Source organism: Balaenoptera ricei, chromosome 5 (genome assembly GCF_028023285.1).
Source record: "Balaenoptera ricei isolate mBalRic1 chromosome 5, mBalRic1.hap2, whole genome shotgun sequence".
NCBI classification, from domain to species: Eukaryota; Metazoa; Chordata; class Mammalia; order Artiodactyla; family Balaenopteridae; genus Balaenoptera; species Balaenoptera ricei.
The window spans coordinates 39,920,454-39,947,481 of NC_082643.1; the positions used below are offsets into that span (position 1 = coordinate 39,920,454).

The 27,028-nt window shown below is 36.8% G+C and overlaps 1 protein-coding gene across 2 annotated transcripts in view; it reads right to left on the reverse strand.

Moving 5' to 3' along the window:
* KLHL2 (kelch like family member 2) overlaps positions 1 to 27,028 on the reverse strand; it is a 126,615-nt gene that overhangs the window by 48,031 nt on the left and 51,556 nt on the right. For both annotated transcript variants that reach the window (XM_059923973.1, XM_059923974.1), the window contains one exon: positions 6,905 to 7,067. In XM_059923973.1, the coding sequence (XP_059779956.1) occupies positions 6,905 to 7,067 (163 nt within the window). The remainder of the gene's footprint in view (positions 1 to 6,904; positions 7,068 to 27,028) is intronic.

Sequence of the window (27,028 nt, forward strand, 5' to 3'; positions counted from 1 at the left end):
AATCCTCTAGAAGGCATCAATAGCAGAATAACTGAGGCAGAGGAAGGCATAAGTGACCTGGAAGATAAAATAGTGGAAATAACTACTGCAGAGCAGAATAAAGAAAAAAGAATGAAAAGAATTGAGGACAATCTCAGAGACCTCTGGGACAACATTAAACGCACCAACATTCGAATTATAGGGGTCCCAGAAGAAGAAGAGAAAAAAAAAAGGGACTGAGAAAATATTTGAAGAGATTATAGTTGAAAACTTCCCTAATATGGGAAAGGAAATAGTCAATCAAGTCCAGGAAGCACAGAGAGTCCCATACAGAATAAATCCAAGGAGAAACATGCCAAGACACATAGTAATCAAACTGACAAAAATTAAAGACAAAGAAAAAATATTAAAAGCAGCAAGGGAAAAGCAACAATTAACATACAAGGGAATCCGCATAAGGTTAACAGCTGATCTTTCAGCAGAAACTCTGCAAGCCAGAAGGGAGTGGCAGGACATATTTAAAGTGATGAAAGGGAAAAACCTACAACCAACATTACTCTACCCAGCAAGGATCTCATTCAGATTTGATAGAGAAATTAAAACCTTTACACATAAGCAAAAGTTAAGAGAACTCAGCACCACCAAACGAGCTCTACAACAGATGCTAAAGGAACTTCTCTAAGTGGGAAACACAAGAGAAGAAAAGGACCTACAAACACGAACCCAAAACAATTAAGAAAATAGTCATAGGAGCATACATATCAAAAATTACCTTAAACTTGAATGGATTAAATGCTCCAACCAAAAGACATAGGCTTGCTGAATGGATACAAAAACAAGACCCATATATATGCTGTCTACAAGAGACCCACTTCAGACCTAGGGACACATACAGACTGAAAGTAAGGGGATAGAAAAAGATATTCCATGCAAATGGAAATCAAAAGAAAGCTGGAGTAGCAATTCTCTTATCAGACAAAATAGACTTTAAAATAAAGACTATTACAAGAGACAAAGAAGGACACTACATAATGATCAAGGGATCAATCCAAGAAGAAGATATAACAATTGTAAAAATTTATGCACCCCCCCCCCATAGGATAACCTCAATATATAAGGTAAATGCTAACAGCCATAAAAGGGGAAATTGACACTTACACAACAATAGTAGTGGACTTTAACACCCCACTTTCACCAATGGACAGATCATCCAAAATGAAAAAAAATAAGGAAACATAAGCTTTAAATGACACATTAAACAAGATGGACTTAAATGATATTTATAGGACATTCCATCCAAAAACAGCAGATTACACTTTCTTCTCAAGTGCTCATGGAACATTCTCCATGATAGATCATATCTTGGGTCACAAATCAAGCCTTGGTAAATTTAATATAACTGAAATCGTATCAAGTATCTTTTCCAACCACAATGCTCTGAGACTAGATATCAATTACAGGAAAAAATCTGTAAAAAAACAAACACATGGAGGCTAAACAATACACTACTAAATAACCAAGAGGTCACTGAAGAAATCAAAGAGGAAATCAAAAATACCTAGAAACAAATGACAATGAAACAAAAAACCTATGGGATACAGCAAAAGCACTTCTAAGAGGGAAGTTTATAGCAATACAATCCTACCTCAAGAAACAAGAAAAATCTCAAATAAATAATCTAACCTTACACCTAAAGGAACTAGAGAAAGAAGAACAAACAAAACCCAAAGTTAGCAGAAGGAAAGAAATCATAAAGATCAGAGCAGAAATAAATGAAATAGAAACAAAGAAAACAATAGCAAAGATCAATAAAACTAAAAGCTGGTTCTTTGAGAACATAAACAAAATTGATAAACCTTTAGCCAGACTCATCAAGAAAAAAAGGGAGAAGACTCAAATCAATAGAATGAGAAATGAAAAAGGAGAAGTAACAACTGACACTACAGAAATACAAAGGACCATGAGAGATTACTACAAGCAACTATATGCCAATAAATTGGACAACCAGGAAGAAATGGACATTCTTAAAAAGCACAACCTTCCGAGACTGAACTAGGAAGAAATAGAAAATATAAACAGAACAATCACAAGCAATGAAATTGAAACTGTCATTAAAAATCTTCCAACAAACAAAAGTCCAGGACCAGATGGCTTCACAGGTGAATTCTATCAAACACTTAGAGAAGAGCTAACACCCATCCTTCTCAAACTCTTCCAAAATATAGCAGAGGGAGAAAAACTCCCAAACTCATTCTAGGGGCCACCATCACCCTGATATGAAAACCAGACAAAGATGCCACAAAAAAAGAAAACTACAGGTCCATATCACTGATGAACATAGATGCAAAAATCCTCAACAAAATACTAGCAAGCAGAGTCCAACAGCACATTAAAAGGATCATATACCATCATCAAGTGGGGTTTATCCCAGGAACGCAAGGTTTCTTCAGTATACGCAAATCAATCAATGTGATACACCATATTAACAAACTGAAGGAGAAAAACCATATGATCATGTCAAAAGATGCAGAAAAAGCTTTCAACAAATTTCAACACCCATTTACGATAAAAACCCTGCAGAAAGTAGGCATAGAGGGAACCTACCTCAACATAATAAAGGCCATATATGACAAACCCACAGCCAACATCGTTCTCAATGGTGAAAAATTGAAACCATTTCCACTAAGATCAGGAACAAGACAAGGTTGCCCACTCTCACCATTAATATTCAACATGGTTTTGGAAGTTTCAGCCACAGCAATCAGAGAAGAAAAAGAAATAAAAGGAATCCAAATTGGAAAAGAAGAAGTAAAATTGTCAGTTTGCAGATGACATGATACTATACATAGAGAATCCTAAAGAAGCTACCAGAAAACTACTAGAGCTAATCAATGAATTTGGTAGAGTAGCAAGATATAAAATTAATGCACAGAAATCACTTGCATTCCTATACACTAATGATGAAAAATCTAAAAGAGAAATTAAGGAAACACTCCCATTTACCACTGGAACAAAAAGAATAAAATACCTAGGAATAAACCTACCTAAGGAGACAAAAGACCTGTATGCAGAAAACTATAAGACACTGATGAAAGGAATTAAAGATGATATAAACAGATGGAGAGATACACCATGTTCTTGGATTGGAAGAATCAACATTGTGAAAATGACTATACTACCCAAAGCAATCTACAGATTCAATGCAATCCTTATCGAACTACCAAAGACAGTTTTCACAGAACTAGAACAAAAAATTTTACAATTTGTATGGAAACACAAAAGACCCTGAATAGCCGAAGCCATCTTGAGAAAGAAAAATGGAGCTGAAGGAATCAGGCTCCCAGACTTCAGACTATACTACAAAGCTACAGTAATCAAGACAATATGGTACTGGCACAAAAACAGAAATATAGATCAATGGAACAGGATAGAAAGCCCAGAGATAAACCCATGCACATATGGTCACCTTATCTTTGATAAAGGAGGCAAGAATATACAATGGAGAAAAGATAGCCTCTTCAATAAGTGGTGTTGGGAAAACTGGAGAGCTACATGTAAAAGAATGAAATTAGAACACTCCCTAACACCATACACAAAAATAAATTCAAAATGGATTAAAGACCTAAATGTAAGGCCAGACACTATAAAACTCTTAGAGGAAAACATAGGCAGAACACTCCATGACATAAATCACAGCAAGATCCTTTTTGATCCACCTCCTAAAGAAATGGAAATAAAACCAAAAATAAACAAATGGGAACTAATGAAACTTCAAAGCTTTTGCACAGCAAAGGAAACCATAAACAAGATGAAAAAAGAACCCTCAGAATGGGAGGAAATATTTGCAAACGAAGTGACTGACAAAGGATTAATCTCCAAAATATACAAGCAGCTCATACAGCTCAATATCAAAACAACAAACAACCCAATCAAAAAATGGGCAGAAGACCTAAATAGACATTTCCTCAAAGAAGATATACATATTGCCAACAAACACATGAAAGGATGCTCAACATCACTAATCATTAGATAAATGCAAATCAAAACTACAATGAGGTATTACTTCACACCAGTCAGAATGGCCATCATCAAAAAACCTACAAACAATAAATGCTGGAGAGGGTGTGGAGAAAAGGGAACCCTCCTGCCCTGTTGGTGGGAATGTAAATTGATACAGCCATTATGGAGAATGGTATGGAGATTTCTCAAAGAAATAAAAATAGAACTACCATACGACCCAGCAATCCCACTACTGGGCATATACCCTGAGAAAACCATAATTCAAAAAGAGGCATGTACCACAATGTTCACTGCAGCTCTATTTACAACAGCCAGGACATGGAAACAACCTAAGTGTCCATCGACAGATGAATGGATAAAGAAGATGTGGCACATATATACAATGGAATATTACTCAGCTATAAAAAGAAATGAAATTGAGTTATTTGTAGTGAGGTGGATGGACCTAGAGACTGTCATACAGAGGAAGTAAGTCAGAAAGAGAAAAACAAATACCGTATGCTAACCCATATATATGGAATCTAAAAAAAAAAAAAAAAAGGTTCTGAAGAACCTAGGGCAAGGACAGGAATAAAGACACAGACAAAGAGAATGGACTTGAGGACATAGGAATGGGGAAGGGTAAGCTGGGATGAAGTGAGAGAGTGGCATGGACATATATACACTATCAAATGTAAAATAGATAGCTAGTGGGAAGCAGCCGCCTAGCACAGGGAGATCAGCTCGGTTCTTTGTGTCCACCTAGAGGGGTAGGATAGGGAGGGTGTGAGGGAGACGCAAGAGGGAGGAGATATGGGGGATTTATGTATATGTATAGCTGATTCACTTTGTTATAAGGCAGAAACTAACACATCATTGGAAAGCAATTATACTCCAGTAAAGATGTTTAAAATAATAATAATAATATTGCACAAGAGGATACAAAAATTCATGAAGCTGTAGATGTACGATTTGCATACTTTTTTATATGTTCATTAGACTTTATTAAAAAGTCTACATATAAAAAATAATAACAGAGGAGGAAAAGTTAAGAAGGGTGTAGTTAAAACAAGATTATCCATGAATTGGCAACTCATGGTGAGGTGGGTGGTGAGTACTATTCTATTTTTGTATGTGTTGCAACTTTTCATAATAAAAGATGCTATAAAATGTTACTTTAGAAACTTGAGCAACTTTAAGATTCAGATGCATGGTATAAAAGCAGTATATCTTTTAAATAAGACTTTGATTTAAGGTTTAGTGCATTAAAAATGAAAAATCAAATTTTCTTTGCAATTTTGTTGAAACTGACAATTTTTTCACAAAAAATTCTTGTCATAATTATGAAGGAAGACTCTGTAAACTACGATGTATAGGTGTTGTAATTCTGGTGGAAAATTGTTCACATTCTGTCATACACTACAATGAATTTATGATTGTAAATAAGAGAAAGAAATAATAAAATCTAAGTGTCTCCTAAAAACACAGTCAATGAGTTGGTTCTGATATGAGTGAAACTAACAGTTCTAGTGTATCATGGGAACTATGTATGGACATGTTTTGCATTAATTCTATTTTATTCATTCCCTCTCTATCTCTTAAGATTCAGTAATATTTATCAAGTACCGTGAGACAACCAGCAGCCCGAGAAAGATATATTAAATGCAAATTACATATTATATGCATTCCCCAACTTACAGAAGGGTTATGTTCTAAAAGTTTATCTGTAAATAAGCATTTTGGAACTCGTATCACATTTTCCCACTGAAACAATTTTATAAAAGGTAGTTAGGTCAATCAGGCCACCCCACAGAAATCTATAAAGTTCAAACTCACTGGACCTATTATATTTTACTGCAGCACTGTGGGCTTTTTTTTTTTTTTTTTCCAACTAACCACCTTGTACGACTATTTCTTTGATAAATGCAATAGGCATTCTAGGAATACTTCTCCTGTCAGAGGCTCTGTGTATACATACACACACACCCCTTACCTGGGTCTATGTGCCAAAATGTTCCTTAGTTATCAGAGTATGCAGAGTGGAGCAGAGTTTAGACGAGGGGCTCTTGCATTTGAAGGCTGCAGGAAGTTGGGGTTCTAGAGCTTACTAAGGGGCAGTAGTCTTGGGAGGTTCTATGGTAACTGTTCCTACTGGGTGTCACAGATATAGGGCAGAGATGGGGGATTATAACTTCCACCAGGTTTATCTTCTAGAAAATCATTTTTTAAAAAATTAGACACTTCCTAATAATCACTTTTAATATGAATTTTTTAAATGTTTATAAACTCAGAGCAAAATAAATTATAGGTTACTTTTGTGTACTTTAGCTACATCCTAAGCTATAACAATAATCTCTTCTCCCAGACTGGACAGACACAGGCCTCCCTCCACCCACCACAGGGAGAGGATGCCAGCAGGAGGTCCTGGAAACGAGTGTTTAATCTAAGGAGAGGGCTGCCTCTATTTGGGATCAACTTTTCTACCCCACTCAAAGGCAACTAGATTTCTTTGCTTTGAATATTTTTATGCCACAGAATGTTTTCTTGGATACAAGAAAAAGGTGTAAAAAGCCACAGAGATAAAATGACTTAATTTCATATGTAAACACTTTCTTATATGCTTATTAATTTGATAATTTGAAAGAAAAATACATAGGGATTCAATATTAACATAAAACTACCTATTCTATTATTTAGGCCTAATACCACATACAGTTTCTTCTTTTTTCTTTTAAATTCAGAACTCCATGAACATGCTTCAATTATGCAGTGCTACCATACCATTATAAGATTGTAAATGCATTTTTATAAAGTCCAGGTCCAGAAATATGACACAACTTTCCAGATTCACTATAGAATCATATCAGAAATCAAGAGTTCCAGATTCTTCCCTGTCTCAAACTCAGCTGAGGTTTATTCCACTTGCCTGCATAGGTGTTGGCCTTGTTCAGGAGGTCCGTGCATGCGTGCATATCAGCGAAAGCCCGGATTCCTAAGCAGTTGACAGGGTGAAGCTGAGATTCCAAAAATTCACAGCAAGTCTTCTTCACATCCTGTAACTGTAACAGACCAGCTGCTGGGAGAAGTACCTATAACACACAAGTAAGCATGGTTAGGCAACTGGCTAGAAAAAGTTTCACTGTTCACTGTGTCTATAGAGGGCTTAGGGGTCCAGCCACAGCTCAAGATCTGCATCCAGACCCCAGCATCCCATACAAGAGTCATGTAACAATTATTTGCAAAAAGGGTGATGCCTCCTTCCATTCCCCATAATTTCTATGGAATCTTTCAAAGATCTCTTCTTGGTCACAAGAATATAAGAGATATCAGATCATATTAGATTAATGATTCTTTTCATAAGCAGAAACAAAATGTTCCTTTGAATTTTAAAAACATAAATTATTAGGCTGTTAGGGGGTGCTATGGTTCAGTGAAAATGGTTTTCTTCCCTTAGTTCAAGTAGTCATGAGCTTCAGTGATTTGTGGGGAAGGGGTGAGCACAGAGTAATATATGCCACAACAAAGCCTCATTCTGTTTTTCCACTGTCTGAGTAACACCACAAACTACTTTCCTTAGGGGGACAGAACAATTTAAAACTCAACAGTCTAACTACAATCAAACAGTTTCTCTTAAATGTAATATATGTGCTAAAAAAACCCATAAAGAGTAATTGCCTAATAATAACTTTTTAATTTGTATTTTTATTTCAATAACTCTAAGAGATTTTGTATTAATTAGGTTATTCTTTGGGATTTAACCAGTATCTTTACTAGAAATACTACATCCAACAGTACAACTGCTTTTCAAATAGGTCAATAATGGAAACATTCTTCCTTGTAAGTGAATTAGTATGATGCTATGTAAAGGATCATATTTGAAAATCAAATTGGAAAACTTCATAAAAAATTTCAAAAAAAAGTGAATTAGTATATGATGCTATGTAAAGGACCATATTTGAAAATCAAATTGGAAAACTTCTTAAAAAAACTTCATAAAACTTCATAAAAAAGAAGTTTCAAGTCCTTCTATAAAAGCCAAAGGAAAAAAAAAAAACTATCAGAATAGTCAATTTAAGAAAAGGTCACATTGGCATATTAGCGTAAAAAATAAATAAGATCTAAGTTCCTTCAGGAACTGACTTTCATATATGCCAAGCTGCAGCCCAAAGAGAAAAAGAGAAAAGAGATAGTAGTTTTGAATATCCTTTACAATTTTCCTAAATGTATGTAGTAAGTCCCAAATGCGGAAGAGAAAGAGTACATTCGTATCTTTCTGTAACACAAACTACTCTATTTTCTTAAAGGAACCACAGCAGCTTTAACTCTCAGATCTAAAGGCTGTGGGCCCGCATGTACACAATCAAATGGTTATGAAGCAAGGACTAAGAGGACAACTCTTTGTGTTTTACTCCAACTCCACCAACTAATATTAGTTTTCTCTGAAAACAAGGAAACAGTATCTGGTGATAATGTCTTTTCCTTCTAAATTTAAGAAAAATAAAGTGTAAATAATTCTGTTTATAGCCGAATCTTTTGTATAATATATATAGTGTGTTTCATTATGTTATGGGAATGGATCTCCATGGAAGGCTTTAGTTGCTGACAATTTTCAAGTTGGAGTTTTTCTACACTGGTATAATTGTGCTCTGAAGTAACATAAAGTACATTGCAAGATGCTTAACTGTGCAGCCATTTAATTCAGCAAATACATATAGCTAAGTGGTCTTCAGCGTAAGATTCAATCTCTGTGAAATTTGCACAAATATCAATAGTAATGATCACCCACCTAATCAGCATTTTCCCAGAGACGACAAAGTATAATACAGTAGTACTCAAATTCCTTTGTAATACAGAAAGACAGGGATCCTTGAGGGGGAAAGCAGCCAAGCAGAAGCAGGTTCACTCACGCATTGTTGGTGGGTGTGTACACTGGTTCAACCTCCATGAAGAGCAATTTGTCTACTTAATCAAAATTACAAATGCACATATCCTCCAACCCAGCAATTTAACCTACAGATACACTAACATATGCACAAAAGCTCACACACACAAGACATTCATTAGAGCATTATTGTGGGTAATAGCAGAAGTTAGAAAAAAGCCTAAATGTCCACCGTAAGGAGACTGGTTAAACACTGGTGATCATCCATTCGATGGAACACTGCAACCACTCAAAAGAATGAGGAAACTATATGAATGGGAAAATTTCCAAGATATATTCTTAAGGGAAAAAAATCAGCAATTGCTTCATACTATGCTGACATACACATACACACCCATATTTATATACACATCCATCTAAAAAAGCAGCTATAGCAGACTTTAAAAAATTTATTTTGCTTCCTTGACTTCACCTTCATCACTACCAAGTCTAGATCTACCCTATCAGGAGACTGAAACTCATAAAACTGTAGAATCCCAGATCTGGAAAGGATATGGCAAGTCATGTAGGCCAGAGATATAAAAGTTATTTTAATTGTAGGCCACATGGCTAGAGATTCACATATAATTTTTTATTGATGGCAATGATGCGTCAAGTGGTTCCATGCCTGCCAAACATATATTAAGTACACCTTAAATGTTAGTAACGTGTAAAATGTATTTATTTATATTTTCCTTTTATCAGTAAATCCTTCAAAAATGCCTCAGTTTTATGATGTAATTTTATTAGGATTAAACCTCAACAGCTCATAATTATTAAATAATTATATACAGCTTCAAAAACAATTAATAATTGGCCCAGGCTTACTAACATGATGAAAACAGGAAAGCAGCTGGGACCACACCAAATGCCCAGATTACTCTATGTATCAGACAACCAGCTAAAAAACCAACCAAACAAAACATGCTCAAATTACAGATGAACCATATCCCACAATCAGAACCAAACAGCTGGTGGCCTATGAGCCAGATGCCTTGGGACCAAATCAAATCAAACCTCCCGATTTGTCTGATGAAGAAACCAAATCCTAGAGACGCCAAAAGATCTGACCAAGTTGCACAGAGCTAGTGATATAAAATGCACCAACTCTTTGGTCTATTGTTCTTTCCACTACCTTGAGCCCCATCTGTAGATGCAGAATGGAAGTGCTTGTCTAATTTCTAAATCTGCAATGTTGCTCTTTTCAGAAGAGTAATGAAGACGAAAATCACTTCAACCGAATTCATGCAGTTGCTTCCGTTTACTGACTAATTACTGTGTCGGGCACTGTCTTAAGCACTTGACAGGCAACAACACCTCATTACCCCCATTAGACACAACGAATACAGAGGCTGGGAGAAGCTGGTAACTTGCCCAAGGTCACACACCTGGATGGGATAGCTTGAATCTGCTAGGAGAGCGGTATTAACCAAAGTGGGTATAATGCTTTTAGATAGCACAGACGAACATTCTCATGTTAATAGTTGGGAATACATCTTTAAAGTTACTATTTATTTCAATAAAATAAATTCTTAAGTAAATTTATGCAAAAACTGAGTCATTAAGTATTTAATAGTATGAGCACTACAGAATATAGCAAATCATGAAGGTGGCACACAAATTACTGATTTGGGAGATCAGATTTAGTATCCTAATCTTTCAATATCTGATATCATTCTGGCTTCTGTGGTTTTTACGTATCGCTGAAAAGGAAGATGTGCTTTTTAATCTGGGGCGATCATAATCCCATGGTTTATTTTCTACAAAGTGGATTAACTGTACAGTTAGTAACAAATGTGGGAAACACCTATATTGTGAAGAGGTGGTTTCTTAATGTGCTATTCAGGTCACAAAAATATCTTGGGCATTAAAATTAAGAGATCTGAAGAATAAATTTACGTCTCTAAAACTAATTTTCCTGAGCTCTCTAAAGAAGCAGTTGAATAGTGCTGCTTCATATATGAAATGGAAGTATATATATATATATATATTTTTTTTTTAAGGATAGCTTTATTACTTTGCCAGGCAAAGGGGGACACAGCAGGCTCCTGCCTCAAAAAACTATGTGTCCCAACAAAGGAGGATTTGATAAGGCATTTTATAACAATACTTCCCAAGGGAGGGGCTGCTGACAAGATTACGGTGTATGCAGGGTCTCAGGTCCTTGGTCTCCTAATCTTTTTTTTTTAAATTTTTGAATTTAATTTAATTTAATTTTTTTATACAGCAGGTTCTTATTAGTCATCAATTTTATACACATCAGTGTACACATGTCAATGCCAATCGCCCATTTCATCACACCACCACCAACATCCCCCCCGCGGCTTTCCCCACTTGGTGTCCATACGTTTGTTCTCTAAATCTGTGTCTCAATTTCTGCCCTGCAAACTGGTTCATCTGTACCATTTTTCTAGGTTCAACATATATGCATTAATACACGATATTTGTTTTTCCCTTTCTGACTTACTGCACTCTGTATGACAGTCTCTAGATCCATCCACGTCTCTACAAATGAACCAATTTCATTCCTCTTTATGGCTGAGTAATATTCCATCGTATATACGTACCACTTCTTCTTTAACCATTCATCTGTCGATGGGCATTTAGGTTGCTTCCATAACCTGGCTATTGTAAATAGTGCTGCAATGAACATTAGGCTGCATGTGTCTTTTTGAATTATGGTTTTCTCTGGGTATATGCCCAATAGTGGGATTGCTGGATCATATGGTAATTCTATTTTTAGTTTCTTGAGGAAACTGCATACTGTTCTCTGTAGTGGCTGTATCAATTTACATTCCCACCAACAGTGCAAGAGGGTTCCCTTTTCTCCACACCCTCTCCAGCATTTGTTGTTTGTAGATTTTCTGATGATGCCCATTCTAACTGGTGTGAGGTGATACCTCATTGTAGTTTTGATTTGCATTTCTCTAATAATTAGTGATGTTGAGCAGCTTTTCATGTGCTTCTTGGCCATCTGTATGTCTTCTTTGGAGAAATGTCTATTTAGGTTTTCTGCCCGTTTTTGGATTGGGTTGTTTGTTTTTTTAATATTGAGCTGCATGAGCTGTTTATATATTTTGGAGATTAAAACTTTGTCCATTGATTCGTTTCCAAATATTTTCTCCCATTCTGAGGGTTGTCTTTTTGTCTAGTTTATGGTTTCCTTTGCTGTGCAAAAGCTTTGAAGTTTCATTAGGTCCCATTTGTTTATTTTTGTTTTTATTTCCATTACTTTAGGAGATGGATCAAAAAAGATCTTGCTGTGCTTTACGTCAAAGAGTGTTCTTCCTATGTTTTCCTCTAAGAGTTTTATAGTGTCTGGTCTTCCATTTAGGTCTCTAATCCATTTTGACTTTATTTTTGTGTATGGTGTTAGGGAGTGTTCTAATTTCATTCTTTTACATGTAGCTGTCCAGTTTTCCCAGCACCACTTATTGAAGACACTGTCTTTTCTCCATTGTATATCCTTGCCTCCTTTGTCATAGATGAGTTGACCATAGGTGAGTGGGTTTATCTCTGGGATTTCTATCCTGTTCCATTGATCTATATCTCTGTTTTTGTGCCAGTACCATATTGTCTTGATTACTGTAGCTTTGTAGTATAGTCTGAAGTCAGGGAGTCTGATTCCTCCAGCTCTGTTTTTTTCCCTCAAGACTGCTTTGGCTATTTGGGGTCTTTTGTGTCTCCATACAAATTTTAAGATTTTTTGTTCTAGTTCCTTTAAAAATGTGATTGGTAATTTGATAGGGATCACATTGAATCTGTAGATTGCTTTGAGTAGTATAGTCATTTTCACCTTGATTCTTCCAATCCAAGAACATGGTATATCTCTCCATCTGTTGGTATCATCTTTAATTTCTTTCATCAGTGTCTTATAGTTTTCTGCATACAGGTCTTTTGTCTCCTTAGGCAGGTTTATTCCTAGGTATATTATTCTTTTTGTTGCAGTGGTAAATGGGAGTGTTTCCTTAATTTCTCTTCCAGATTTTTCATCATTGGTGTATAGGAATGCAAGAGATTTCTGTGCATTAATTTTGTATCCTGCAACTTTACCAAATTCATTGATTAGCTCTAGTAGTTATCTGGTGGCATCTTTAGGATTCTCCATGTATAGTACCATGTGGTCTGCAAACAGTGACAGTTTCACTTCTTCTTTTCCAATTTATATTCCTTTTAATTCTTTATCTTCTCTGACTGCCGCGGCTAGGACTTCCAAAACTATGTTGAATAATAGTGGTGAGAGTGGACATCCTTGTCTTGTTCTTGATCTTAGAGGAAATGCTTTCAGTTTTTCACCATTGAGAATGATGTTTGCTGTGGGTCTGTCATATATGACCTTTATTATGTTGAGGTAGGCTCCCTCTATGCCCAATTTCTGGAGAGTTTTTATAATAGGTGTTGACTTTTGTCAAAAGCTTTTTCTGCATCTATGAAGATGATCATATAGTTTTTATTCTTCAATTTCTTAATATGGTATATCACATGGATTGATTTGCATACACTGAAGAATCCTTGCATCCCTGGGATAAATCCCACTTGATCATGGTGTATGATCCTTTAATGAGTTGTTGGATTCTGTTTGCTAGTATTTTGTTGAGGATTTTTGCATCTATATTCATCAGTGATATTGGTCTGTAATTTTATTTTCTTGTAGTATCTTTGTCTGGTTTTGGTATCAGGGTGATGGTGGCCTCATAGAATGAGTTTGGGAGTATTCCTTCCTCTGCAATTTTCTGGAAGAGTTTGAGAAGGATGGGTGTTAGCTCTTCTCTAAATGTTTGATAGAATTCACCTGTGAAGCCATCTGGTCCTGGACTTTTGTTTGTTGGAAGATTTTTCATCATAGTTTCGATTTCATTACCTGTGATTGGGCTGTTTATATTTTCTATTTCTTCCTGGTTCAGTCTTGGAAGATTATACCTTTCTAAGAATTTGTCCATTTCTTCCAGGTTGTCCATTTTATTGGCATAGATTTGCTTGTAGTAGTCTCTTAGGATGCTTTGTATTTCTGTGGTGTCTGTTGTAACTTCTCCTTTTTCATTTCTAATTTGATTGATTTGAGTCCTCTCCCTCTTTTTCTTGATGAGCCTGGCTAATGGTTTATCAATTTTGTTTATCTTCTCAAAGAACCAGCTTTTAGTTTTATTGATCTTTGCTATTGTTTTCTTTGTTTCTATTTCATTTATTTCTGCTCTGATCTTTATGATTTCTTTCCTTCTGCTAACTTTGGGTTTTGTTTGTTCTTCTTTCTCTAGTTCCTTTAGGTGTAAGGTTAGATTTTTTGTTTGAGATTTTTCTTGTTTCTTGAGGTAGGTTTGTATAGCTATAAACTTCCCTCTTAGAACTGCTTTTGCTGCATCCCATAGGTTTTGGACATTCGTGTTTTCACTGTCATTTGTCCCTAGGTATTTTCTGATTTCCTCTTTGATTTCTTCAGTGATCTCTTGGTTATTTAGTAACGAACTGTTTGGCCTCCATGTGTTTGTGTTTTTTACGTTTTTTCCCCTGTAATTCACTTTTAATCTCATAGCGTTGTGGTCAGAAAAGATGATTGATATGATTTCAATTTTCTTAAATTTACTGAGGCTTGATTTGTGACCCAAGATGTAATCTATCCTGGAGGATGTTCCATGCACACTTGAGAAGAAATTGTAATCTGCTGGTTTTGGATGGAATGTCCTATAAATATCAATTAAATCTATCTGGTCTATTGTGTCATTTAAAGCTTCTGTTTCCTTATTTATTTTCATTTTGCATGATCTGTCCATTGGTGTAAGTGAGGTGTTAAAGTCCCCCACTATTATTGTGTTACTGTCGATTTCCTCTTTTATAGCTGTTAGCAGTTGCCTTATGTATTGAGGTGCTCCTATGTTGGGTGCATATAGATTTATAATTGTTGTATCTTCTTCTTGGATTGATCCCTTGATCATTATGTAGTGTCCTTCCTTGTCTCTTGTAACATTCTTTATTTTAAAGTCGATTTTATCTGATATGAGTATAGCTACTCCAGCTTTCTTTTGATTTCCATTTGCATGGAATATCTTTTTCCACCCTCTCACTTTCAGTCTGTATGTGCCCCTAGGTCTGAAGTGGGTCTCTTGTAGATAGCATATATATGGGTCTTGTTTTTGTATCCATTCAGCAAGCCTGTGTCTTTTGGTTGAAGCATTTAATCCATTCACGTTTAAGGTAATTTTTGATATGTATGCTCCTATGACTATTTTCTTAATTGTTTTAGGTTCGTGTTTGTAGGTCCTTTTCTTCTCTTGTGTTTCCCACTTAGAGAAGTTCCTAGCATCTGTTGTACAGCTGGTTTGGTGGTGCTGAATTCTCTTAGCTTTTGCTTGTCTGTAAACCTTTTGGTTTCTCCATCGAATCTGAATGAGATCCTTGCTGGGTAGAGTAATCTTGGTTGTAGGTTCTTCCCTTTCATCACTTTAAGTATATCTTGCCACTCCCTTCTGGCTTGTAGAGTTTCTGCTGAGAAATCAGCTGTTAACCTTATGGGAGTTCCCTTGTATGTTACTTGTTGTTTTTCCCTTGCTGCTTTCAATAATTTTTCTTTGTCTTTTATTTTTGCCAATTTGATTACTATGTGTCTCGGTGTGTTTCTCCTTGGGTTTATCCTGTATGGGACTCACTGAGCTTCCTGGACTTAGGTGGCTATTTCCTTTCCCATGTTAGGGAAGTTTTCGACTATAATCTCTTCAAATATTTTATCTGGTCCTTTCTCTCTCTCTTCTTCTTCTGGGACCCTTATAATGCGAATGTTGGTGCGTTTAATGTTGTCTGAGAGGTCTCTTAGGCTGTCTTCATTTCTTTTCATTCTTTATTCTGTTCCGCAGCAGTGAATTCCACCATTCTGTCTTCCAGGTCACTTATCCGTTCTTCTGCCTCAGTTATTCTGCTATTGATTCCTTCTAGTGTAGTTTTCATTTCAGTTGTTGTATTGTTCATCTCTGTTTGTTTGTTCTTTAATTCTTCTAGGTCTTTGTTAAACATTTCTTTCATCTTCTCGATCTTTGCCTCCATTCTTTTTCTGAGGTCCTGCATCATCTTCACTATCATTATTCTGAATTTTTTTTTCTGGAAGGTTGCCTATCTCCACTTCATTTAGTTTTTTTTCTAGGGTTTTAACTTGTTCCTTCATCTGGTACATAGCCCTTTGCCTTTTCATCTTGTCTATCTTTCTGTGAATCTGGTTTTTGTTCCACAGGCTGCAGGATTGTAGTTCTTCTTGCTTCTGCTGTCTGCCCTCTGGTGGATGAGGCTATCTAAGAGGCTTGTGCAAGTTTCCTGATGGGAGGGACTGGTGGTGGGTAGAGCTGACTGCTGCTCTGGTGGGCAGAGCTCAGTAAACTTTAATCCGCTTGACTGCTGATGGGTGCGGCTGGGTTCCCTCCTTGTTGGTTGTTTGGCCTGAGGCAACCCAACACTGGAGCCTACCTGGGCTCTTTGGTGGGGCTAATGGCAGACTCTGGGAGGGCGCATGCCAAGGAGTACTTCCCAGAAGTTCTGCTGACAGTGTCCTTGTCCTCACGGTGAGCCACAGTCAACCCCCGCCTCTGCAGGAGAGCCTCCAACACTAGCAGGTAGGTCTGGTTCAGTCTCCCCTGGGGTCACTGCTCCTTCCCCTGGGTCCTGATGCGCACACTACTTTGTGTGTGCCCTCCAAGAGTGGAGTCTCTGTTTCCCCCAGTCCTGTCGAAGTCCTGCAATCAAATCCCACTAGCTTTCAAAGTCTGATTCTCTAGGAATTCTTCCTCCCGTTGCCGGACCCCCAGGTTGGGAAGCCTGACGTGGGGCTCAGAACCTTCACTCCAGTGGGTGGACTTCTGTGGTATAAGTGTTCTCCAGTCTGTGAGTCACCCACCCAACAGTTATGGGATTTGATTTTACTGTGATTGCGCCACTCCTACCGTCTTATTGTGGCTTCTCCTTTGTCTTTGGATGTGGGGTATCTTTTTTGGTGAGTTCCAGTGTCTTCCTGTCGGTGATTGTCCAGCAGCTAGTTGTGATTCTGGTGTTCTCACAAGAGGGAGTGAGAGCACGTCCTTCTACTCCGCCATCTTGGTTCAGGTCGAAATGGAAGCATATTGATACAATAAACCTTCATAGCCACAAAGCACTGTGATCTAATGGAAAATTTCCATTTGTTTCCTTTTCAATATGCTTCACTAGTATTAACTCTGAGATTGATTTTAAAAATCCTAAGGCACTCTAAGATCCTGAAGTGTATTCCAAAATGTCAAAGAAAAAGCAATTATATTGGCAATATAGTCTGAATGTTAATGATATATTCTAGGAATCTAAAAGTGATTAATTCCCATACAGTGTATATATTGAGAGAGGACGACATTCCAAAAGCTAAAACATCTCTCTTGGGTATGCCAAGCCCTAAGAAAAAATGTAAAGTAGGCAGTTTGTCTTGGGGCTGGCCCTCACCACTCCTTCCTACAGACTCCTCCTACGTTTCACCCTGAATTCTATTCCATCAACCCTGATGCTCTCCACTCAGACCCTGGTGCTCTCACCAGGGTCTCAGTTCCTGCAGGTCACTACTAACAGCATTGCTCCATTTCATTTGCTTTGTAACATTCAGCAATGTCAGAATCAATCTTTACGTATCTGTTCCCACATTGACTCTCTCTATCCCTGCAAAAGAACATATACTCTGAGACAGTAGTCACATCTGTTCTACCCTCTGTTGTATCCTCAGGTAGCAGCAGAATATATAGGTGCTTAATAAATAAATCAACCTGAAAGTAAATTAATTTGTTACTCTGGGGGGTATTTGTATTTTAAGAGATACAATTTTGGATGTCTTTTGACCCAGAAATACTCTTCTAAAATGTATATGGGACACTTGTGTCCTACTGCAAATCCTCTCAGTCCCACCTCTTGTTCAAGCTACCACTGCAACAACCAAGTGCAAGTAGGACTTGTTCACCTTTGTGAAGATGTAACTTAACAGTGCCTCACCCCAACCCCTACCATACCTGTCTTTGGCTGCCTACTGGGGGGGGGGGGGCACTTAGGGACCCACACCTGCACAACCTGGAAGCACAGGGGAAACAATGCTTGTGGGACCACCTTGGACCAGTGGAGAATGGTTCAAAGGAAGATGACAGATAAATGCTTCCCCATTTTCTTCCCCAAGCAGATAGCTCTGAGACACATTTCATAAGGCTCCTCAAAAGGTCCTGGTGAAAATAAACATGTCACATTTATATCTATACCACATTTTGAAATGGTTTTCCCTCCTTTTCAATTCAAATCCCCCATTTACTCACTGTCACTCTCTTGGATCACTTTCTAAATAAACTAACTGCCCAAAAGCTTTGCTTTCGGGGGAACCCCAGTCTATTATACTACACATGGAACAAACTGTGAATGTGGATATATTTAGTTATAATATTAATTACAGTGCTGTTTATAATATTGAAAATTGAAAAGAACTTACATGTCCAATAACAATGGGTAGATTATGCAAATTCTATATTATCAATAAAATTGAATACTTTGTAAGCACAGATGTCCCTCGGTTTCCACTAGGGACTGGTTTCAGGACCCTCCAAGGATACCAAAATCCACAGATGCTCAAGTCCCTTACATAAAATGGTGTAGTATTTGCGTATAACCTACACATATCCTCCTATATACTTCAAATCATCTATAGATTAATTATAATACCTAATACAATGTAAATGTTATGTAAATAGCTGTAAATACAATTTAAATGCTATGTGAATAGTTACCAGCACACAGCTTTTTGGAACTTCCTGGAATTTTTTTATTTTAATATTTTTAACCTCTGGTTGGTTGAATCCGCACATGTGGAACCTGAAGATATGGAGGGCCCACTGAATTAAAAGAGATATAGTAGATAAATAGTTAATGACTAGGAAGAATGTTCCTAATATATTCAGTATAAAAAGCTAATTTCTAAACAGTCCCCTTTTTTGTAAGCACACATACACATAAACACAGAGACAGTACTAGAGGAATATTCCACAATTGTTAATGGGGATGTTCTGTCTGGTTAACAGTGGTATGGAGGCTTTCTATTTTCTTCTTTTTATTTGTATTTTCTAAATTTTCAATCATGAATATGCACCATTTAAATGGTCACATATTATTCTAAAGGAAGTCAGGGAGAAGTAAGTAAAGAAATGCCTTTCTGGACCTCTAGAATTCTAGCCAATACAGCAATGGTAAGTGAGCTGTTTATTTAGTGACTATCACCCACCATTCACCATAAACTGCCTCAGTTTGGCCTGTCCTCTGAGTACCATGAAGCTGAAAGGCCTTTAGTCATAAAGCTAGTGTTTTGTAGAACAGTAAGAGGTTCTACACATTCCTCTTCTTGTTCATGTGAATAGTAATCTCTTTAAGTGCTCGGAGAAACATGAAGTAAAAGAACATGCCGGCTGATTAAATAAACTTAACTCCATATGCTATCATTCTGTTAAACAGAAAAAAAATTTTCCATCTAGATATGTTGATTTCCAACATATGGAGACACATAAAGCCTAAACATTTTATACTGTGGAGATGTTTTCTGCAATGAACAAAGAAGTTGGGGGAAAGCTACCGCTGACTCCTGAAGACAAGTAGAACACTTGGCACGGAAGACACCCAAGCCAAACAATGAGCACCCATATGACACTCTTACACCAGCTGCACATTTTAAAGTAAGAAGCTTTCATCCTACTTCACGTTGTCTGACAAGCCAAATTACATATAAGATGTTTCACTTAGACAAGTACACTCCTTCTGCTTGGCTATTAGGATCTGTAGCTTATTTTCAGCTTGGGTACTTACTCCATAGGGGGAAATAATTTATGTAGTAAATCTTTTAAATCCTAAGCCATTAGCAGGGTGTTTATTAGAAGATACTAACATGGCGTCTGATTATTCCATAGATGTAAGATTTCCAGATGTCTAGGAAAACATGCAAACACGATGCTCACAGCTCAGTCCCTATTAACGTTACGGTCAGTGTACTGCTAAAAAGCAAATTTTTATTAATTTCCCAGCCATCTTATATCAGAAGCACCTGTTTATTTAAAGTGCCAGGGCCTTGTGTGCCAGGAATGACGTGAAAACATGTAAACAGCTGTCCGAAGGGCAAGAGCAGAGGGTAGAAATTATCCCCAAAGTTAAAGAAGCTATATGTTGTTAGACTAAAAAAGCCTCATTATGAAATATAACCTATAACTTTCATTAGCATATGTCTTCTAAAATCCGCATTTAGTCCCCAATTTATAAATAAGTCATGTTCCAAAAGTTTATTTTTTCAACTGGCTACATGACACTCATTGCACATTTACTCATAGAAACAGTATTAAAAATAGTTATAAACCACAATAGCAATGAACATATTACTACTTGACTGCTATGACCTCAGGGGGCAGTGGGTGCAGAGAAGGAAGAAGAAAGTTTCCTTCCTCTTTCTGGGATGTAGGCCTGGCCGGGGACAGAGTTTTGAAATAGGAAGTGTTTGTCATTGGCATCCCGCCACCTCATTCGCACTTCTACATCTCAAAGCCCTAAAGCTGGGCCACAGGCAGCCAGTTCTCTGTGCTGTGTACCCAGCTATGATTCTCCACCCAGATCTGCCTTTCCTGCTAAGTGTTTCATCCTCTAAATACACCTATCTCACCTCCCCCTCTGAACACCCTCCCCCCCCACCCAAGCTCCATCCCTTGGGCTAGCTACTGCCAGCAGGGTCAAAAGGAAAGCCATCTTATTATTAATTCATATTAAGAGTTAATAACACATCACCTTCTAGGACAAATTCCTTCCAGAGGTATTTAAAGTTTTAAAAGAGGCTGACTCTTAAGCAGAACACGTCTGTAATTGATGTGATTTCCAATGATATAATAAATGAAGGAGAAAGGCAAAGGTAGCACTGGAAGAAGAAATATGGGGGCAATATGGCTTTCAGGCAGGATGAAAGCCCCCTCTCCTATATTACCCTTTTTACAGCTGCTTCTTCCATTATTTTTAACCCAAGTTTTCTCTAAAGTCTCCAACTTAGTCAACAGTGGCTCAAATGTACAATGAAGACAGCACCTACCTTGCAGAGTTGTTGAAAAAATTTAAAAAGTTGGTCAACCATTCAACACAGTGCCTGGCACATGACCAGAGTAGCACATTAGCGCTAATTCAAGGCTTTTGTTCTTAGTTTGAACATTCAATCCCATTACAATGAAATGCCACGATTTCCTTTCTCCCTCACAAGATGACGTTCTATGCCAGATCATTCACAATAAGCATAAGGTTGCTTTCTTTTTGCATCAAATATTCTAAAAGTAAAAGATATAATCAGGGACAATTTGGAAAAGAACAAACACAACATACAAAAATAGAAAATATATTTGATACCTCACTAATTATCAAATAAATATAAACTAAAATAAGAGCATTTTATGACTACTGATTAAAAAAATTAACATCAAACATTCAGGTCAAGGTACAGTAGGCCATGGCCCCTAGCACATTTTTGCTGTCGCTGTAAACTAGTCAGCTCTCTTAGAAAGGAAATAGGCAACATTCATAAAGAGCTACCAAAAAATATAGAAGTTTAAAGCCTTTGACCCTGAAAGTATGTTCTGGGAATGTACCTTGAGAAAATAGTTCAAAGAATGAAACAGGCTACATCCATGAATTCTACTTTAGCATTACTTATAAGAGTAGGGAAAAAAACAGAAACAACTAAAGATTGAACAGTATGACAATTAACTAAATTATGTTACACTAAAAAAAAAAAAAAAAAAAAAAATTATGTTACACTCACATAATGAAATATTATAATCAATGACAATGAAAACTAATAATGGTTGAAAAAACTAATATTTCTAAAATGTTTGCAATAAGATACAATCATATAAAATTAAGTGAATACACAGCTTTAACCTATAATCATACTAGAAAAAGTTTAATGGACATCAATCACGTTCCTTTGATCTCAAGGAACTTGATTAGTAAGACAATGTTGAACAAACAAAACACCTGAACATTCCCACAGGTTTCATTTTTCCTAACACATAGTGGACATAAGTAAAGAAAGTGGTCCATGGATCCTTCAATGACAGCTCGCCTCCTTGCCCTTGCATCCATCAGTTCCATAGCTGGAAGCTTTAGGTCTGAATCTAATCTTATCTCTAAGCAGAGAGAACATCAGGGCTCTAATTAAGCAGCTCAACCCAGTGGGCACTAATTTATCCCCACACTGATGTGGCCCTGGGCCCTGTGATGCTCTGCTCCCCAGACCCAGTTCCAGCCCACATGCCCCCCTAACTAGGTCCCTTCTCCCAGTGGACCCTACTTTACTGTGTACTGACCACTTCTCCGAGAAACCAAAATCGTGCCCCTGAGTCCCTGCCCAGAAAATACAAATGTCTGTTCCCAGGTCCCCTTCCTCCTGTCCTGCCAGGACCTCCTGCCTGGCTCAGCCTCTATTCATCAAACAGGGCCAACCTATCCTATGGGCATTCCCTCATTATTCATTTGACAAACGTTTATTGAGCTTCTAATTAATACCAACCACTAGTCTAGGTTCTGGGGATTTGGGAGTGAACAAAATGAACAAATATACCAGTCATCCTAGAGCCTGGATTCTAAAAGGTAGTGCTTACATTTGGTAGGGGCATGTGGAGTTTCCATCATCTGAGTGCTCCTGCCCTTCACAGTGGTCTCTGGATCACAAAGTCTAAAGTTCACAGGCATGAGAGTACTCAGGAGCTATAGATATTAATCCCCAATCTGTCACTGAGTTCCTGTAAAGCCTCAGGGGCAGAATGGACTTAGTGTGTAAAGAATGGAGAATGGAAACTCTACCACAAGCTCTAGAGTTAGAGAGCTCTGGCTTTGAAGGCTGGATAAGCTCCATACTCACTGTATCACCATAGTCACTTAGCCCCTCAGAGCTAGAATTCTCTGATTTGTAAAAAAAAAAAAAAAAAAAATAACCCTCTGTCCAGGATGTTACGAAGACTAAATGAGGTCAGCATTTAGCAAAGTAACTGAAACACAGAAGGCAGGTAGTCCCTTCTTCTAACAAGAATATTTTATTCTATTTCTCCTATCATTAATCAGAATTAATCCATTTTAATCTCCTCTCCTTTAGTCTCTCCTCTCTATAATCACTACAAATCAAAAAACATGACTGCTGGTCTCTCGACAAACTAAACAGACATTTTACTTCTATAGGTCAAAATTCCCTTCTGTATCTCCATCAGATCCTCTAAGATTCTTCCTTTTCACAACCTCAGAATTTCACAAATAACTACCTTCATAACCAGAATTTAAGCTGGTTAGATCCAGGTTGTGAGGTTAAGGGATTGACCCACTGTCTAAAGAAGAAAATAGAGACTGACAAGTGCCATCAGTGGGCCTCAAAAATATATATATTTTTTTAATTAAAATAAAAACAGGCAAGTTTAAGGCCAAGATTATCAGTTAACTCAAAGAACAGAAGTAAGATATACATCTCTTAATACAGGGGACTAAGGACACCTCTGACTTTTCAAAGGTGTTGCATGGATATAATTACAACTATGGATGATAATCACCAAATTAACTGCCAAATATAATTGTCAAAATAGTTCATATTCATTATCTCCCTTTTGTGTCAGTCATCTGGTCTAAGCACAAATAGGATTGGATTAAACTTTCATTCAAACATGTCTGAAAACCAGAAATTTTTTAAATGAAGGAAAAAAGAAAATTCCTAATATGATCAATTTGAGAGATCCTTTACCAAGGGTTCATTATTCTTCCACCAACAAATATTTCTTCCTTGTTCCAAAATCTGTAATGTTGATAAAAATGGGAGAGTCTTTATCCAACCATCATTGTTCAGTAGGTATCATAGAATAGTTAATGGGGAACAACTTTACATGCGTAATAGAATGAGTAAGGCCTTAAGCAAGATCTCTATTTTAAAGAAAAAAATTGGGTCATGTGAGGGCACAGTATGACTCAGTTACACCCTACACCCTCCTCTTCCTCTCTTTCTCTTTCTGTCCTCTCCCTCCTCTTGCCCTTTTTGTCCATGCCTATTCCTTTTCCATCTTCTTTCTAAACTGCTTTATATTATTCAGAGGACCCCACAGATTACCAAATTTATTTCAATGGGATTTTTTCAAGGCTGAAGAGACTGCTAATAATTTTTAAAGATTTTTTTTGTTTTTTTTGTAAATATAACGCTAAATCAAAACAGACATATATGCATGTGCATATGTGCACACTCTCTCTCTCTCTCTCATACACACAAACACACACACACGTCATACACTCTTACTCCTTAGACAAATAGCTCTTTTCAGGTACATGTTATTTTTCATCAGAAATTATTCTGTATTCTCTCCTCTCAACCTTGTCTGCAATCAATATTCATACATCATCTCTCAACTTTGTTTCTCAAAGCCTAGACTTAACATAAAAAAGAGATTGTAAGATAAAATCAAATTATTGCTGGAGAATGAAAAGTGAGAAAATACATGATAAGAAAACACATGTTAGGCAAAACAAAGAAAAAGAAAAAAAAATAAAATCATATTTAATAGGCAATTAAATAAGTTCATCCATCTGAATAACAGCCTCTACCTGACCCCAACTAGAGCTTAATTATAGTGTGTTATTGTTAATGTCTCTTATCAAAGTGCTTTAAGTTTTCTTCATAACAGTCAAAAACTTTAGACATATGTTCTTCAACATGGTAAACTGCAGTAAATCCACACAAAGGAGTACTCAGCATATTTATAAAGAAGAACAAACTACTGGAACATGTGATAACATACGTGAATCTCACAAACGTTATGTTGTGCCAAAAAAGTCAGCCTCAGAAGAATACATTCTGTGTGGTTCTATTTATATGAAGTTCAAGAGGCAAAACTAATATACTATAATAGAGATCATATCACCCTCGAGTTAGGGTGAGGGATTTACAGGGAAGGGGCTTGAAGTTATAAATGTTCAATATCTTGATTTGGGTGGGGTTAACAGGTGTATGCACTTGTTAACACTTAGCAAACTGAACAGTTAAAATCTATAGAATGTAAACGACAGCCCACCAGGTGGGGGAAACGATTGCTTTAAGCCAACACTGAGATTAACCAGAGGTCAGTGGAAGGTCTTTATAAATTATGAAACAAAATTTTTAATGGAAAATAATAATCCTATCTGATAAGAATCCTAAATAAGAAACTGACCCCCCCCCCCCAAAATCAAACGTACTTACATGACCAAATTTCTACACTTGTCATCATAAAGTTAATTTAAAACAGCAGCTTCTGAAAACATGTTAGTGATACAGCTATACTTTCACAAAGTAAAGTTATCATAAATTATATGTCCTCGGGAAAGGCACAAGTACACTTAAACCAGATGATCAGGACTTCCCTGGTGGCGCAGTGGTTAAGAATCCGCCTGCATTGGCAGGGGAAACGGGTTTGATCTCTGGTCCGGGAAGATCCCAAATGCTGTGGAGCAACTAAGCCCGTGTGCCACAACTACTGAGCCCGCACACCTAGAGCCCGTGCTCCACAACAAGAGAAGCCACTGCAATGAGAAGCCCACGCACTGCAAGGAAGAGTAGCCCCCGCTCACCGCAACTAGAGAAAGCCCTTGCGCAGCAACAAAGACCCAATGCAGCCAAAAATAAATAAATAAATAATTAAAAACAAAAACAAAAACAAAAAAAAACCAGATGATCAGAAGTGCATTAATTTTACTAACCTGACAATGGGATTAATACATCAAGGTTCAAAAGGTAATAATTTTTAAAAACTGTATGTCAATAATGCTAGGGCTTATAAAACCTTTGGCTTATCTCAAACCACATACACCAGAATCACAGATAAATTAACAGCTCTAGACTCTAATCACCTAAACTGGTTTGGAGAGACAGACCCTTAACACTGGCCACATGCCAGATGCAAACGTGCTATCTCCCACGCAGGCTCCATACCTAAACATGAGGCAAAGATCAAAGATCAAGAAAAAAAATCCACCTGATAAGGATTTATTTCGAATTTTTCTCATCCTTGCACAAATTATTCAATGTTGCTTTATAAGATGCTAAGTCATAATCAGGATAGAGTCATTTTTTGTTCATCAAGATAAATACCTTTTATATACCACATGCAGTGCCTTAAAACATGAACTCCAAAATGACTCAACCATCTGGACATCTTCAAAGATTATGTATTGTAATGATATGAAGTTACAGCAAATAACATAATTACTAATGTTTCTGGAGTAACTAGCTTTTCTCCAAACAAGAACTTAAAAAACCACTTCAAGTGTGATGTCCATCTAGTTCTATAGGATATTCTTATAATAAAGCTACTAGATTTTCTCAAACTAGCTGACCTCAATGGCTTCTTCCATATTAAATTTTAAATAAGTTCTTCATCTGTTCTATACTCTTAACTTATATAGAGTAAAACATAACTGGCATGATTAAAAATGGATGTTCTCATTGGTCAAATATTTCGATTAAAATTATGAGGCTTACCGAGTTCTAACTTAAAACATAATAAAATACAATTAAGATCAAAACTCAATTGTAAATAATTTAAAATTTTACAGTAATTATTAATGTAAAAGAAAGTCATCATTTTTGCCTCTGGATAATAACAATAAACTAAAATTATCACTATTCTGGTAAAGTGATAAAATACTAAGTTAACAGATCTCCAGGTATTAAAATGTCAGATAAATTCACTCCCATGATAGGATTTTCATTGCTATACCATAAACAACCACTAATCCTAAAGGTTTGATTCAAGGCATTTTTATTCTTTTTTAAGTTTTAACAAGTGTTTTCCAAGCACATTCTCTGCCAAAACCCTTTTAGACACAAAGGACTTACGCTCTACCTCATAAGAGAAACAGAACTCAAGTGGAAAAACAGTAAGCTTTCTGTAGACTTTGCTATGAGAAATATCTGCAGCCACCACAGTCAAACCAATGGAAAAGGCTGTTATAAATCGAAGATATAAAACAGTACTGCCATCACTCCAGAGTGCTGTCTCCACACTAATCCAAATACACAAGACTTGTTGGGTGGAGAGAAATCAATAGCAAATTAAGAATCTTTTTTTTTTTTTTTTTTTG